This window comes from Epargyreus clarus, unplaced genomic scaffold (genome assembly GCF_041222505.1).
Source record: "Epargyreus clarus isolate Ecla_fem2 unplaced genomic scaffold, WU_Ecla_fem_2.2 ptg000018l, whole genome shotgun sequence".
NCBI lineage: Eukaryota > Metazoa > Arthropoda > Insecta > Lepidoptera > Hesperiidae > Epargyreus > Epargyreus clarus.
In genome coordinates, this window is record NW_027332226.1 from 827340 (window position 1) to 844507 (window position 17168).

At 36.1% G+C, this 17168-nt stretch overlaps 1 protein-coding gene across 1 annotated transcript in view; it reads left to right on the forward strand.

Annotated features, from left to right (window-relative positions):
• The window catches only part of CPH28 (cuticular protein hypothetical 28), a 56736-nt gene extending 40314 nt beyond the window's left edge, over window positions 1–16422 (forward strand). Inside the window, exons 2-4 of the mRNA XM_073082517.1 lie at window positions 13672–13785; window positions 14274–14444; window positions 14660–16422. Of these exons, the coding sequence (XP_072938618.1) occupies window positions 13672–13785; window positions 14274–14444; window positions 14660–15874 (1500 nt within the window). The 3' untranslated portion in view covers window positions 15875–16422. The remainder of the gene's footprint in view (window positions 1–13671; window positions 13786–14273; window positions 14445–14659) is intronic.
• The last annotated feature ends 746 nt before the right edge of the window (window positions 16423–17168 follow it).

Below are 17168 nucleotides of genomic sequence, written 5' to 3' on the forward strand. Positions count from 1 at the left end.
GCTTGATCACTTTCTGACGGTTCGATGTGGCGTGGTTGTGGTACGTGTGAACAGACACTTAAGGTAACCATCAATCAAAGGGTTGTTGAGAGTATTATGAGCTGATTCACGTTCAATGGAGTTGCAAAGGTCGTGAAGCTTGTTATTCGTTAAAATTTTATATGGTTGCAACTTTAAAGGGCTCACTGCTAGGCATGGATTCCGTCCCACAAGTGGGAAGCTACACGAACATGCTGCTATAATGCGGATAGGTAGATAGGTATATTGTACGTCTGTTGTAGAATTATAATTGATACGACCACTAGTAAAATCTTCTAGATATGCCTATATAATTTCATTTGTCATCTTACATATTACTTGACATACAAGAGTAAAATCAAAATTCTGATATTCCATGATCCACTTGCTTACAAGACCACAAGCCTGTGTAACTTATCACAGGGGACTTAGCACATGTTTCAGCTGTATTTGATTAAATGTTGCATATTTATTTACGTACTTGATGGTACGGATTTTGATACATTACTAAGAAATTGTTCCTAGAAATTACTCTATTTTATAACATGGGAGTTGCAAACGAGCACGCAGTCCACCTGATGGTAAATAGCTACTGCCACCCATGGATATCTACAGATGTCCAGATGTGATTACAATCAAGCCCAGAAAATATTGCCAAACCTTTCGAATCGGGATTAGTAGAAAACGATTTGTTAATATTATTATTTATTACATTTATATTTCAGAAAATTTACATAAAATGTTAGTGAAATTAAGTAGAGAGCATAAGAAACAAGTAAAACCTGGTCTGCAGTGTTGCAATTAAGTCACTAACTTACAAATATTCCACTGTAGATAAACGTACGAATAAAGTAATTAATACAACTTATATATCCTGACCAAGTAATATTATAAATGTGAATGTGAGTTTGTTTGTTACGCTTTCATGTCTTAAGTACATAACGGATTGTCATAAAAATGTGTATACACGTTCTCAGAGGTCCAGACAAGGATCTTGGGTACCTTTTATCCCTGTACATACATGTACTGTTCCCGAGGAATCGATAAAAATAACTTTTAAAGTGCCATTAAACAATAGATGTCTACCACCGAAAGTTGAATCGATTATTCGACGTCGATTTTTAGTTGTTACCACAACGATAGATCCGTGATAGAATTGGTCAGTCGATAACCTCTGAGCGACCAAAGTCGCAGGTAAAAGCTAGTAATTAATATTAATTTTGCTCTCAATATGGCTCGCAAAACTAGATACGTTGTAGTGGCAGGTAGCCGGAGTGTTGTGTTTCAAAACGGTACTAACATTGTGGTCTTAATGAGGACACTGGCTACCGTTCTACACGGATTTTGTGTGAAAATTTAATGTTAATTATAAAGGTAGATGTTTTCGTGATTCGTATGGAGGCACCAAATGTACAATTCTGATTTACAACTAAAGTGCAGAATACAATAGAACGATGTATTAATAATAACAAAGCAAAGATAAGTTAAGACCAGTTTATAATAGTTGTAGTTACAGAATCAGTAGAAAAATGCAGGAAATGTTTAGACTGTTGTTAGGTGACATAAAGACAGAGATTCGTGTGCCATATTAATTTTTTCGTCCAAAGTATTATCTTTTAGAAGTCCTGAAGTAGGACACTAACCCTATTTAAAGCTGATTACAGATGCTCATGAGCGGCGGTCACAGTTTAACATCAGGAGGACTTACGACATTAGTTCAATTAAGACGTCCAAATCTTTAGATCTCTACGGATGTTCGCCTTTTGAAGAAAGAAAATTTACAATTCTTTAAATACTTTGCAAGACTCTGTTTATCGTCTCCAGAATTTAATTCCTTACCTACTTTCTACAATACCAACGGGTAGAAAAGGAATCTTATAGACCGATAAATACACCGAATATGCACTGGTTTAAAAATCCACATGAAACATTTTTGTTTACACATACGCACACCGCATACCGGTTACATGAACTAGTTCATTTTAAGAGCAGGTTTGAGATAAAGCTGGTAAAGTGCACGTTTAGTCCTCGGGGCGACGCGACCTTTCGTAATTAGATTTGTAGGTAGATACGTGATGTAATATGTGTAATACTGTGCGTGATTAGTATTATATCACTGTTTAATCTGTCATCATGCATTTGCAAAGCGCTCGTAACTTAAGAGTGGTAGAACTCTTTGTGGTTTGATTCCGCAGGTACCACCGGTACAACTAGTTCTGTTTTACAACAGCAATGTGCAGCGCTGCTGTATTCTGGTTCGAAGGGTGTACCACACCCGGTACGTGTATGTGTCACCCCACAAATGTGTCTCCCATAGGTACCAACCTATGGTAGACACATTTATATAAGGCGTTCCAGCTTAATAGGGGTATAACGTATGTATGACCGACCTAGGGTACAAAATCTTTTCTGGGGTTGAAAACCAATGTCCATGGGATAAATGTCTTGCATATAAGTAGACCATTTTTGTTTTTAACAGTGAAAAAGCACCTGTGATCGTATTTAGGAGCTATCCCTATTCTATTTGGCGTTAGCTACATATGTTCATAAGCGGTAGAAACCACGTACCTTCAGGTGGATTTAAAACCCAACGACTCCTTAATAATCTTAGGTAATATTCGTATGACGATATTTATCTATAACCAGCTTGATGGACTAGAGTGCCATTTCGCTCGAGGAAAATTGATTTATGCGAGCTAGTAACGGCCGCTTCGACTCTTATTTAATAATCAGTACTTAATAGTGACGAAAGTGGAGCGATGTAATTACTTGTGGAATGTGTGACGTAATGTTCAACCAGTGTGGAGTGCTAAGCAGGTGGAAATGTGGCGATTTAAATAGCGTATATGAGCATTGATCTTGACTGTGCATGTGCATATGCTATGAGTCTAAGTGGTTGGGTGTATGCAACGCGGCGCGTGTGAGGTCGCGGACGCGGCGATATTCGTGATATGTGTTTCGAATCCCTTATTAATAACCAATCGGATAGATTGGTTATTATGGTTTATTGGTTAACGCAATTTTCTAATAGGCAGAAATTGATATATCGAGCATTAGGCAGCAAGTGAATACTTCTATACAATGCCGTAACAGTAAGAAGCTTAATTTATATTTTAGATAAATAACGAATTAAATATGTAGTTAACTTAGGAATGTGTGTTTATTATGCTTTCGTTTAAATGCAATTTTATGAGGTGTTATACTCGTATTTTTTGCATAATATAAATTGCAGACGAGCATGTAGTCTACTTAGTGGTACGTGGTGGTTCTTTCCTGAAAAGGGATTCAGAGACCCTACTAAAGGGAAGCATCCCGGCAGATCCATCCTAGTTCTACCCTCTTTAAAACATATTCTTCTTTTGTTAATTTCGTAAAACTCTTGGCATAAACAAAATGTAGAGCTCCTAATTGCATTTTCCGAGCAAGTCTCCGATTTTTCTAATGGGGGTGTGATAAAAATTCGTATCAGAACACTATTGGCTGTTGAATATTTAATGCACGATACACTTTCGCTAGTTGGGCAACCGCGGAGCTTGGTATGCAACTTATAGACAGAATGTTAGACTGTTTTAGAATATTTTATCTGTTATCATTGATCTTTTATCTCAGTAGATATCTTTGCGTAATGTCCAGTGACATGTAAACGGATTGTCGAAAATATTTCGATATGATTTTATTTTGAGTGAACTTATTTTTTGATCGGTTTTTATTTATGATGGTTCCAGAGATTCAATATTCGAGGTTCAGATGCCGTAGCCGAGTTCGTATAACCTCAGTATGGTTCAGCATGCCTTAGGAGAGGTATATATCCAGCAATAGGCTTGTGTGGGCTATAAAAAGTACAAAAATAAATAAATAGTATAAAGAACATAATAGTAATAATTCTTTGTGGTCACATATTTTTATAAATGTTATAAAAATCTAACACATACCTTTTAGTAAAAAAAAATATATATATACATATAATATTATATAACGTATTGTAATATATTTTTTATTTTTAACATTGATGATAGGAATAAGCTTGACAGATATACACTTATCTCAGAAGCTACTAAATACATTAAGCAATTAAATATTTAAATAATGTGACCTTATATGCTGTTATTATAAAATATATTACCTATATTAATTAACCTTTTTCAACTTAGGAATATGTTTTACCGTCGACAGTAAAATAGTAGCGATAATATTTTTTCTAACTAACGATATGTGGTAATGTGAGTGTAGATTCAGAAAAAATCAATTCTGTTTCTATCATTCTCAGATTTTTTCTTTTAAATAAATAAAATAACTTGATTTTGAAAAACTGATGTTAAAGTTAACGATGTTTGTTATATTGTTTCTTTGCTACATACATGAATACATCTTACACGGTATATAAAAAAATGTTACTGTAATTAAATAAATTATTAAGCTAGATAAAGTATATGAGGCAAACCAACTCTCAACCAACTTTATTTTCAAAATCAGCAATATATTTCACCGAAAAGAAAAGACACTAAAAATGACCCCTAGATATACTGTTAGCAGTCATTTATAGTTTTTATAGCTCATCGCACACGTGATGACGGTGAAACAACCCAATTGATTATCGATTTGTCGAAGTGATATTTCAAGAGATCTGTTAAAATGTTTACTTAATTGTAAATGGGAGTCAATGTAAGATCATGGCAAGATCAATCTATCAATGTTGCAATTGGCAATAATAACTTGTTATTTAAGCAAACAGTTACTCGATTACGCAGTCGGATCTTGTGAACTCATTATGCGAGTGACTTTCAAAAATTAGGAAAAGTCGTCTTAACTTATGGCACGAATACATCATTTAGGCAACAATTCGTTTATTCGTCGACGTAATTATCCTACTGATATACAGGACTTCTAAATTTAAAATATATATTTTTTTATTTAAATGGCGAAATTTCATTTCCATTATGCGACCAAGTCTTTGTGTCTATGGTTGTAGAAAGCATTATTATAATGTATGATATCGTGAATAATTATAATATGTAGCGAATTTAAAACAAACCATAAACACAAAGTTTCGCACGAAACCCACATAAATATAAATTATAATAATGTCTGAACAATGTTATTATACCTTAAATTCACAAGGTGTTGCAATAGTGACATAAAGATAACACTTTCACAATAATTGTTAGCGCGAATGGTCTAAAAAACGCGCCATTATACCAACAAATTCTCACTGAACTTTCACTGTTTGTCTATGTGACTAATGTGTGTATGTTACGTGAAAAATTAGGATAAGTCCGGTAATTTTTTTCCTTATTATAATTATGTACATTTTTCTTGGATTACTTTCTCTTTTCTATTTGTTTGTATTTTGTTCTATATAATATTTCATTTGTTTTACGGATTCCAAATTCTATTTTGTTTTTTTTTTGTGTTGAACACACTCGAAAATATATTTTTTTTAGAAAAAACAGATAATTAAAATTTACTCACAATAATATTGTCACTATACTCTATGAATTATTTAATGATAAACTGTTCTGAAATGGATTTATTATTTATATCGTGAACTTTGATTAATTACTTCATTGTCGTCGTTTTTTTAACGTTTTATATACCTTTATAGGAAATAAACGTGAGCCTGACACTGAAACACCTATGTAGGTAATATTTGTAATCTATATATTTTACATTAATTTATAATCTACACATGTCCATGCTCTCATTATTGACAGCAATAATATTTCCGTGATGTACGACACGCATGCATGCATGCAATAGACAAATTAGCTAACAATCGTAACATTCATTGTACTATTTTCATTCTTGTCACGCCGCTTTTCCTTTTTTGGCGGGACGCTTCACTTTTCCTTCCAAAATGGCCGCCCTAGTCGTTATGTCATGTCTCAAGTAGGGCGAGTATGTGACCAAATTTTGTAATTGTAACAATAATTCATTCAGTGAAACCGGATTACTACGCATTACCTTGTAAGAAATAAGGTGCAAAATTCATTAAAAATGAAGTTGTAATTAAAAATAATTCGTTAGAAGCGTTAATTGCTCTATTCTCATGCGTGTTTTCGTCATGATGGGTCCCTATTCAGAGTGTCAAAAGTCTTGCGTGTATTAATTACGATGTAATGCTCTTTTTGGGAAAATTTCCGCTCTTTATGACAGTTCAGATAGTTTACTGTCAAGTTCTGTCAAATGAGGAAAGGGAAGTGAAGGATGAGTAGATTGATTTATACCAGTTTTCCTTTTTCGAAAATACGAGCGAATGTCCATTGCCTATTTAGTAAATCTTCCGCAGAATTAACGAGATTCGACATTGAAGTTTAACATGGGAATAATTTGAGTATATTATTAAGAGTGTTTTTAATGTTACATATAAGTTGTGAATAAGAAATAAATAAACAAATTTAGTCCAATTGGAAAAAAAATGTGTTATAAAATGTTTGTTTGTGCAACTGCGTAGGCTTATTTCGGAAACGGCTCTGTCACATTAAGAAGGAGAATGGGTTCCTAGAATAACATGCGTTTATATGTGGGCGCGCCGGTAGGTAGATCTACAATGGTATTTCGATTCAACTAATTTAACCAATATTTATAAAAATATAGTTAAAATAATTAAATGAATAAGCGTTAATGCCACCATAGTAACAATAACACCCAAGCAAAACACCAAACAGTTCAGAGCACCACCGTGCCGTGCCCACTATTGGACAACTTCTGATCTGTTGACAGTTGCGCGCCCCTTTTTTATACCATGATACGGGTAGCCAATTGTTAATACGGAGCGGTAGTTCGAAATTAATATCATGTGATTTTAAAAACGGAATATTTATATATATGAAATGAAGCATTCTCCCACACGGCCATTCTGACGAGCAGCCGTTACGGCTCGCGAACAAAAGTTTAAAAAAATCAAATTCAATAATATTAAAGAAGTGGATAAACTACTTTAGATTCGCGGATAATATAGTCTCAATTTTAACCACAGAAGCCAAATCTCATGGTACACAAAACACGTAACTTTAATTGGTTAACCCCATAACCGGTGTCTAATAGTGTAAATAAATGGTCGTGTCACATGAAAAGAACTGCCAAATCACATGGCTGATGTCAAGTCACATGACATCATAAATTCGCTAAGTCACATAGCTTACGTACATAATTGATTATTATCTGAAAAGAATTGCCAAATCACATGGCTGATGTCAAGTCACATGACATCATAAATTCGCTAAGTCACATAGCTTACGTACATAATTGATTATTTCCTGAAAAGAATTGCCAAATCACATGGCTAATGTCAAGTCACATGACATCATAAATTCGCTAAGTCACATAGCTTACGTACGTAATTGATTATTATCTGAAAAGAATTGCCAAATCACATGGCTGATGTCAAGTCACATGACATCATAAATTCGCTAAGTCACATAGCGTACGTACATAATTGATTATTTCCTGAAAAGAATTGCCAAATCACATGGCTAATGTCAAGTCACATGACATCATAAATTCGCTAAGTCACATAGCTTACGTACGTAATTGATTATTATCTGAAAAGAATTGCCAAATCACATGGCTGATGTCAAGTCACATGACATCATAAATTCGCTAAGTCACATAGCGTACGTACATAATTGATTATTTCCTGAAAAGAATTGCCAAATCACATGGCTAATGTCAAGTCACATGACATCATAAATTCGCTAAGTCACATAGCTTACGTACGTAATTGATTATTATCTGAAAAGAATTGCCAAATCACATGGCTGATGTCAAGTCACATGACATCATAAATTCGCTAAGTCACATAGCGTACGTACATAATTGATTATTTTCTGAAAAGAATTGCCAAGTCACATGGCTGATGTCAAGTCACATGGCTGATGTCAAGTCACATGACATCAAAAACATTCATTAAGTCACATAACGTACGTACATAATTGATTATTTCCTGAAAAGAATTGCCAAGTCACATGGCTGATGTCAAGTCACATGACATCAAAAACATTCGTTAAGTCACATAACGTACGTACATAATTGATTATTCCCTGAAAAGAATTGCCAAGTCACATGGCACTCGGGTTATTATCAAACATAAACATGACTGTTGGCCAGACAATCATCGATATGCAAGACAATCCCGATAACACTGAACTTACAATCCACATACCGTTCCAAAGTTCGCAGGTACTCAAGAGAAACACAAAGTTTTTACCAGATTTTTGACTGTCGATACTGTCATTGCTTCACAGGGTTCACAGTCATCTGACATGTTCAAATAGTTTACTTTCCATAGCACATGTTCTCGTAGTCTGAAAACACATTACATTATATGTATAGTCAATAATTATATACGATATAACGAGAGAGCTCCGCGTTTCGTTCATGGTTTGAGAGTAAAATCTACAGATCTTTTCGTTTGGCTCGCTTAAATCTATGGCATAGTCTTCTGCATCGCCAAACGTACACTGGGTAGAGACTCCAGATACCCTTGAGAATATATTTCCCGATGTGTAGTTCTTCACGATGTCTTCCTTTACTGAATTTGTTATAATGTGTCTGACTATCTCAGACAGGATTTCTTGAAAATCATTAATGCCTTTTAAGTCAGCTCATTTGACTATGACAGAATTTTATAAGAAACTATTCGAGACCTGCTCAAAACCATGCACGAGTGCTTTTCTTATTTAGAACTGTAAACAAATAAGCTGTAACAAGCATAAAAATAAAAAAGTAAAAGTTAATTTCAAACCGAAAAACCTGATGTCTACAACACAAATGTGTGAAAATAATAATAAAGTGAATTGTCACGTTCAAAACAGTTTTAATGTCAACTTTACATACAGTAAAGAAAATATCATAAGTTATTGGAGTCATCCTACCTTCATTATATTATTTACCTTATATCATTTTACTTTTACCTTGAATTTTACAATTACCTTCGTTTGTGCGATAGGCATTGCTGCAAACAAAGTCTTTACCACACAATAATGATCACACATTGCAGAGTCCAATTTGACAGTAGTGTATGTACGTTTCTTTTTGCAGTATTCGATTTTTCGAATTTTATCAGAACTTGCAGTAGGTATATAATTGCTCGTCCGAACCTGACTTTGACTTATAAATCTGCAAAGATATACATTTTAATTAGTAGAATAACAAACAGCGGTCGAAACAGTATGAATACAAAATAATAACGAATATTTTCTGGTATGAACCGCGAGTTCCAATACAATATCTGATAATAATAGAATTACCTACTTCAATTTAATATAACACATACGTTAAGTAACTGTTATCACCAGAAATTGTGAATAACCTCCAAAAGTTATTGTAATTAACCATTTGAATAATAAGTATACCTACAAATACCGTTATTTCGTCCCGTATTGATTTATACATAATATTCGCTCACACACAAAAACTTTAAACCAAATTTTAGAAGTAGCAGACAAGCATGCAGTCCACCTGATGGTAAGTGGCTACTGAGGCCCATCAATATCTTCAACACAGCAGAGCCTAACACTGCTGTATGGTATTGGTATTGCCGGACCCTAAAAGTTTCTACCACCTTTATAACCTTTATCTGCTTGAGTGTAACGACGACAAAATTATGAATAGGAGAAAAACACGCCGAATTGTTTCATATAATATAAACATTGCGTGCGTGAATATTCTGAATTTGTTATATCCACAGCCGTATATCTAGACGTAATGTCGTCATCTACACAGTTACAAAACTAAATAAAATAACAATAAACTCCTTATGTCAATGAATAATTAAAACATTTAGATTGTTAGCTAGATTACATGATGGTATAGTTGACTTACCACTGTTAAAGTATTCACTAAAGGTACCAACATAATATAATTTCACACGTAAAGTCTAGGATCGTGATGTACGTCATCTCGAAAGGTATTATTTACTATGACACAAAATAAGAAATAAGATCCAATAACAATTTAAACTACTGTAAAACAAGTTCAAACTTTAAGTTATTATTAAAAATACTTGATCGACTCCGAGCGAGGCTGATGAATTGTCTTTATTAAATTAAACCTTTAAACACATTTGACAGATCAAAATGCTTACAGCTTTGCACCATTATAGTAACTGTTTTTTTTTCTACAGTCAGCTAAGCTTCGATTATTTTTACTTCTGCAGTTTTTAAAGTGAATAGCAAGTAATAGTTACACATTATGTCACAAAACAATGTGAAAAACACAGAAGACTAAATGTTTATTAATAAGTTATAACTTACGTTAATTCACCTTTTTTTTGCCTAGTCCAATACACCATTTGGGGTGATGCGAACGTTACCAACTCACCACTCCTTTTCTTCAGCTTTACCTTAATGTATCCTTCGCAAATTGTAACCTTTATCAATAACTTTAAATACACAAATTTGTAAGAGCAAAAAGTCGCTTACCGATAAACAACTTACTGACTCACCACCAGAATCTAAATGTTACATTTTCATTCAATTTTGGTCCACGTGTACGGCCATCACAAGTCAAGTGTTGTTACAAAACCCCCAATAAGCAGCTTTCATTTTAGTTACAGATTCTGGGAACAAGCGCTAGGTAAATATTATTAGATAACATCCTACTAAAAATGACAAGCGCTGGTTGAGAGTACACCTTTCAATGAGCACAATACATATCTCACTATCACGGTGTTCCAGGTGAAACTAGAAATAAAACTTACGAAATTCACGGGCCATGGAATTGCGATGGCAAAAAGTATGCTACCTGATTTATCAAACCTTTTACTTCAATAATAATCTTCATTGTGACTAGTTTTATTTTAAGACTGGGAGTTATTAAGAAAGTTAAATGCATTACAACGAATAGGTACATACAAAAGGGAAGATATCAGAACTGTGAATACAAGTTCTTCGTAAAATACTTTTTGCAGCGCAATAATTTAAAACAATATGATCGTTATTCATTTACTTATTTAGCATAAGCAAGCATCGACTCTAAAGAGTTGATATAAGCAACGAAACTGTGAAAAGCATAGTTGAAATTACTCGAAGATTTTAAAAACCCAAAACATTTCTAAAAAATGTCGGTACCTACGAGTGTGATTGTTAAATTTTTCGCGCATAACCAAATATTTTCATATTAGTGATTCTTATAGTCTTTAACAACTTTCAAATAGCAAAATCGAAAATATAAAAACCATTGGTTTTATCATACCGGAGCGCCAATCGTTCGCCAATGAGTCTCGGCGCCAATGAGTCTTAATTACGTAGACGGTTAACATGGACGATGCTAACCACCTTCCACCTCAATTTTCATACCCAAGCTTGCGGTACCCAAGCTTGCGGTTGCTTTCACACGCTTGCTAAAATAATGCACATAAAATTATTACAATATTTAGACAAACCGTACACGTTACTCACGCAACCGGTTTCATCATGTGTTTCACACACAGCTCCTCCAATGTCGAAGGCCTTGTCAATATCGCCTCCATTGCGCGTCCCAAACTGTCGTCAGGAGTACAGCCACGATAAATTCTTCAGTAGAACACTTCCTATACACGCGGTTGATTTATCTTCTGTTACCGTTACTTTAAAACTATTACGTAATAAAAGGGCGTATCCTATCCCGATTCTGATGTGGGCGCGCCGGTAGGTAGATCTACAATGGTATTTCGATTCAACTAATTTAACCAATATTTATAAAAATATAGTTAAAATAATTAAATGAATAAGCGTTAATGCCACCATAGTAACAATAACACCCAAGCAAAACACCAAACAGTTCAGAGCACCACCGTGCCGTGCCCACTATTGGACAACTTCTGATCTGTTGACAGTTGCGCGCCCCTTTTTTATACCATGATACGGGTAGCCAATTGTTAATACGGAGCGGTAGTTCGAAATTAATATCATGTGATTTTAAAAACGGAATATTTATATATATGAAATGAAGCATTCTCCCACATATATTTACCCTATTCATATCGAAATATCTCGGGCATAAAACACAATATTACGTTAAATTAAGAAACAAACCTTCATTACAATGAAGTAACTGTTTACCAACCTATCAAACTGCCGATTTTAATGACTTATAAACTTTTCTCGTAAATTACAACAACAACAACAGGAAAACACCGTCACATGACCCATACGTTGTGTAGACAGACAACAGACAAGCTATTTACGGTCATTACCGTTATAGGTAATGACATTGAGGACATTCGGTAATAACGGTGCCATCACAGCCGAGAGAAGGTCACGGCTTTGCCATTAACGAACATTAACCTTTAACTCTACCGTTGTATCACAATATATTGAATTATAATTAGCGATCTAGCGTTTTAGTAGCTCCGGGCGGCAAATTCAGCTTAAGACCTTGGTAGGCTGTAAATAATGTTAGCTGTAAATAAAATAAAAACTACTTAATAAAAGTAGCTTCTTTTTTTGTTATATATCTCACTGATATCAGCTAAATAATGCTCACTAGAATGTGATTTGTAAAATGGGTGTAGCCATTAAAGTTCTGGTTAGAAGGTCATTGAAACTAAGTCTTGATTTTAAACCAATTTGACCTCAGGCCTCAGGCAGGACTGCAACCCTATTTGGGGTCGATTATATCCAGGGGTAGTACTAACCCTTAACAGGTGGACTGCATTCTCGTTGATTACTACAATTTCATAAGGAAAATCTCAGAATTTACTATCACGTATTTACTCATAAAAATATATTTGTAGGTAATGTAACCATCAATTATTGTCAGTTGGGTGTGTTGGGCCCATACGTTATTGTGTTAAGGCTAGCTAAAGTTCAAGAGTGGCCGTCGTGCGCGGTCAATCAGAAGTAATTATTTATCGCAGCAATCACTCTCAAGGGAAACCTGCGAAACAAAGAGATCTTGAACAAAGAAACGTACTAAATAGAGATGGATTGATACGACGAACTTGTTAAAAAAAAACCTTGTACAACAGTACTATTCTGTGAAACAGCGAATTCGATTCTCGATAACGAATACAATTTTTATGAAGTGACTCATATTATGACAAGCGAAATCGAGTTTTAAAATTAAGACAAATGTTGCCTTTTCGAGACGCTAATCCTATTATTCATAGAGTATCGAATATACATGTCAGATTACAACACACGTACAATAATTTCACGTGCACATTTAAAACTTCGGCGCTATGGACATTATAGATCGGTCGACTTTTAAAGCACGCGAATTTGATATTTCGCGGAGTCAAGTTTGACATTATAAAACTGTATAGATATTGTACCAATACTGGATTTTTAGGCAAGCCAATGCTTATGCATTTAACGGGTGCGTACAGCATTTGCATCTTATACTAGGTTAAGATACTCGTCCAGTAAGGGCGAATAGATGCGAGTACGATCATGTAAATAACCTTATCGGTACTGGCCATGATGTTCGTCCCTTCTCCGCAGGATGTAGGTTTTTCAATGAGAAGGCAACGACTACACGTATGTAATCGTGCGTTTACATACTCGTCGTTGTTCGGCGAGTCAATCGGCGGTTTTTTTTCAAGAGTATACAAATTATACATTATAGTTACTTATTTTTTGTAGTTACTATTACTTTCAACATGTTACAAAATGTCTCCTTGGTTGCTGCTAATGTTCTTCAGTATAATAATCAGCATTATTTACTTTTCAGATTCTTTGCCTGATGGCAGCCACGGCGCTGGCCGCGCGCCCCCGACCTCGTCTGCAGCCCGTCGAGGACTACGACTACGAACCTCAAGCACAGGACAGAGGAGCTGGAGAACAGGTGAAGATATTCATTGTATTTACACTCAATTGCAGTAGAAATTCTTCAGTCAAACAACTTTTAAAATAATGACATGACAAAAAATACAATTTATTTTCAAAGAATAGGTTCTATAGACATACAAAAATAGATACACATACACCCAGGCTTAAACAGACACCTTAATTATTTAAATATCTCCCTGCATTAAGATCAAATCCAGATATCTTGGTGTGGCCGACCGTTTCCGTAGAAGAAAACATATAAGATTCTTGATGTAATACAGCCAGAAGTTTCCTGTAACTAACTCTCTAACTGAAGTCTCTAACAAACGTTTGCTATTACTGAAGGTGTTACAATTACGTAATAATTGTTAAGATCATACCAATAACTCAGAAAATAATGACGCGGACAGTAACAGTAATATCTTTAATTGTATACTTCCTGCAAAACCAGAAATCAGCGGTTGAAGGCGGAAAAATCTAATATTCCTCTCCATGTAATTCCAGGTGGTTCTCGTGTCTCAGGATGCGTACAACGCGCTCTACCAGGCACAGGACCGTTTGGACCAGGACTACGAGCCCAGGGCGGTCCACCGACAGCCTGCCAGGTTGAAGCAGCAGCCGCTCCAGGAAGCGCCCAAGCAACCACCTGTGCAGACCATTCGCAACTATAATAAGGTTATTAAAACACTCTTTACTTTGTACTTTACTCTTTCATATTTGTATGAACTTACACCACCGCTAGTTTACTTAGTCTACGGTATATGAAAATATTTTGATTTTTGTTGCGTTTTGTTGCGCTAATTAAAGAATAATTAAAAATAATTAAGGAAACAATCTAGTAGCATTATATTACTTATAGCGCTACAAATAACTCTTTCTCATACTTTCAGGTTAACGATGATGGCAGTTTTACTTTTGGCTACGAGGCTGCTGACGGGTCCTTCAAGGAAGAAACCAGAGGAACCGACTGTGTTGTCCGCGGCAAATATGGTTACGTTGACCCTGATGGCAACAAGAGGGAGTTCACTTATGTTTCTGGCAACCCCTGCGATCCCAACAAACAGAATGAGGACGAGGAGCCTGATGCGCCTGCGCAAGACTCTGGTGAAAGGGACGACGCTGAACCTAACTATCCCACCAGACCTGTATTGAGGCCAACGACCGCGCGACCACCGACTACGTACTTCCAGAATGACTTCAGAGACGCTGATGAAGATGAAGTCGAAGAGGAACCTCTGCAACACATCAGACAGCGCGTGGTTCAGCGTCCACAGCAGGCGATCAGACGACCGCCTTACCAAGCCCAGCAGATCGCTATCACTCCTCGCCCAGTCCCCATCACCACCGCCCGCGCTTTGCCTCCGGCGACAACATTCAGGCCGCAACTTGTTCAAGTGACGCCCAAACCTCAAATTCAGTACAGCCCCGAGCCAAACTACTCTCCATCCCCCACTCCAGCTGCTATTCTCAGCTCCGCAAGACCTGGCCAGATTGATTTCGCGGCAGAATTCGCCAAATTCCACCGGGAAAATCAAATTCAATCCACCACTCCTGCCAGCTTGGGCAGTTCGAAAACGACCGCCGGCGTGGGTGCACCAGCGCCGAGCGGAAACCCTCTTTACTCGACTGAATTAGTCTACGATCCTTCTAGCGGACAGTACGACACTCAGCTCTTCCAGACTCTTCCTCAGACCAAGGGAGAGCTAAATCTTAACCAACGTCTCCAGCCGTACGTCGCTCAACAGCAGCCCCAGGCTCAGCGGCCGTTCGTTCCTTCCCCTCAGATCCCCGCCGCCGCTCCCAGCCCGTTGTACAGGCAGCAAGTTCAGCAGAATCCTCAGGAGGCTTACCAGAGACAGCAGGCTGAGAACCAGTTCCAGAACTCGCAGCAACTGTTTGCTCAGCAGCAACAGCTCCAGCAGACGCAGTTGCAGCGCGACCGGGCCGCGGCACGGGCGCAGGCGCAGCGACTAGCGATCGCCGCGCAGAACCAGGTGCCGCAGCGGGCGCAGTCGCCGCAGTACTACTTCGTGGCGCCGCGCGGGGAGTCCTCGTCGTCGGGGCAGATCGACGCCTTCCTCAGAGGCCACGGCATCCAATTCTAGTGTGAATAGTGAATTATCTGAACTAGGTGGCACGGTCGACCGTTATAGCTGGTATAGACGCTAGTAGCGCCTTCGATTTGTTTTCAAATCTCGTATTCCTTTGTTAATTTTTTTTTGTCGTATACAATGTCATATAACTGTAAATTACTTATTAAGGTACTCAATTTAAGATTGTATTTTATCCATAAAAATAAAGTAGCATTTTTTAAGCGATTAAATTTAGTAAACTTCAAATATGTTTAAAATGTTTGGTTTTGAGAATGTTTGAAGGGTTTACTAGACGTCATACCAGTGTCCATCCGGCCATATATCGTAGTCTATCGGTCGATGTATAGAGTACAGTCGTGCGGTATATCTAGTTCCGGACATTATGCAGGGCGCGAGTGTACATACGCTGTGTCTAATCAGTACCTTAAAGTTAATCTAGTAATAGTGGTAAGTGTAAAATGTAAACAGTTTTGTGCGCGACAGTCCGTGCGCTCGATTCGACCGTTCTGTAAAGTAATTTTGTAATATTTGTTTTATAATAAATTATATTTTTATATTAATTTGGTGTTTTATTGCGTTACATTGTATTAAATCTTAATATACATTTAATATAGAAGCCACACAGTATATTTTATTTCAATCAATACAGGTTTTTAAAGACATTCTGTCAAACTTTAAATAAAAGTAAGTAGGTAGTCACAAGGAAGGCGCATACACGCATTTAATAATGTTGTACTTTCTAAAATTTTCACTGAATTTCGCCAACACTTTATACGGGTAAGTGCCCGCTTAATTGTTAATAAATTAAGTACCCAAACTTAGCTCTTGAATGCGTGTGTGAATGTTAATTACTTAAAATACAGAAAAATGGAGATTATGATATTAAAGATAATTTTAATTTAACTGAATTAAAAAGTCCGTAATACAGTAAACCGTGAAGTGTAATTTTCATTTAAATATTAAGATTAGCATTAATTAGTATTCACATATTGTATGCGTAGAAACATCTTTGTCCAAATAGATTTTGTTTTACTGTTTTCCTTATAAATACATATTAATATAACAGATACCGCTACAGATACCGTTTGACACTTAGCAAATTTTCCTACGAGGTTGTACACCTTTTTATTATTTAAGGCTTATTATCAAATACAAATAAATATCAGATACATACTACTATTAAAATATAGACGTATAATAAGTACATAGTATCTACTATAAAAACTTAATTATATCTTCGATTGAGAAAGCTATTCGGTGACCCTAAAAACGTTTAACTATGTTTAATAATTTACTGCATTTACTT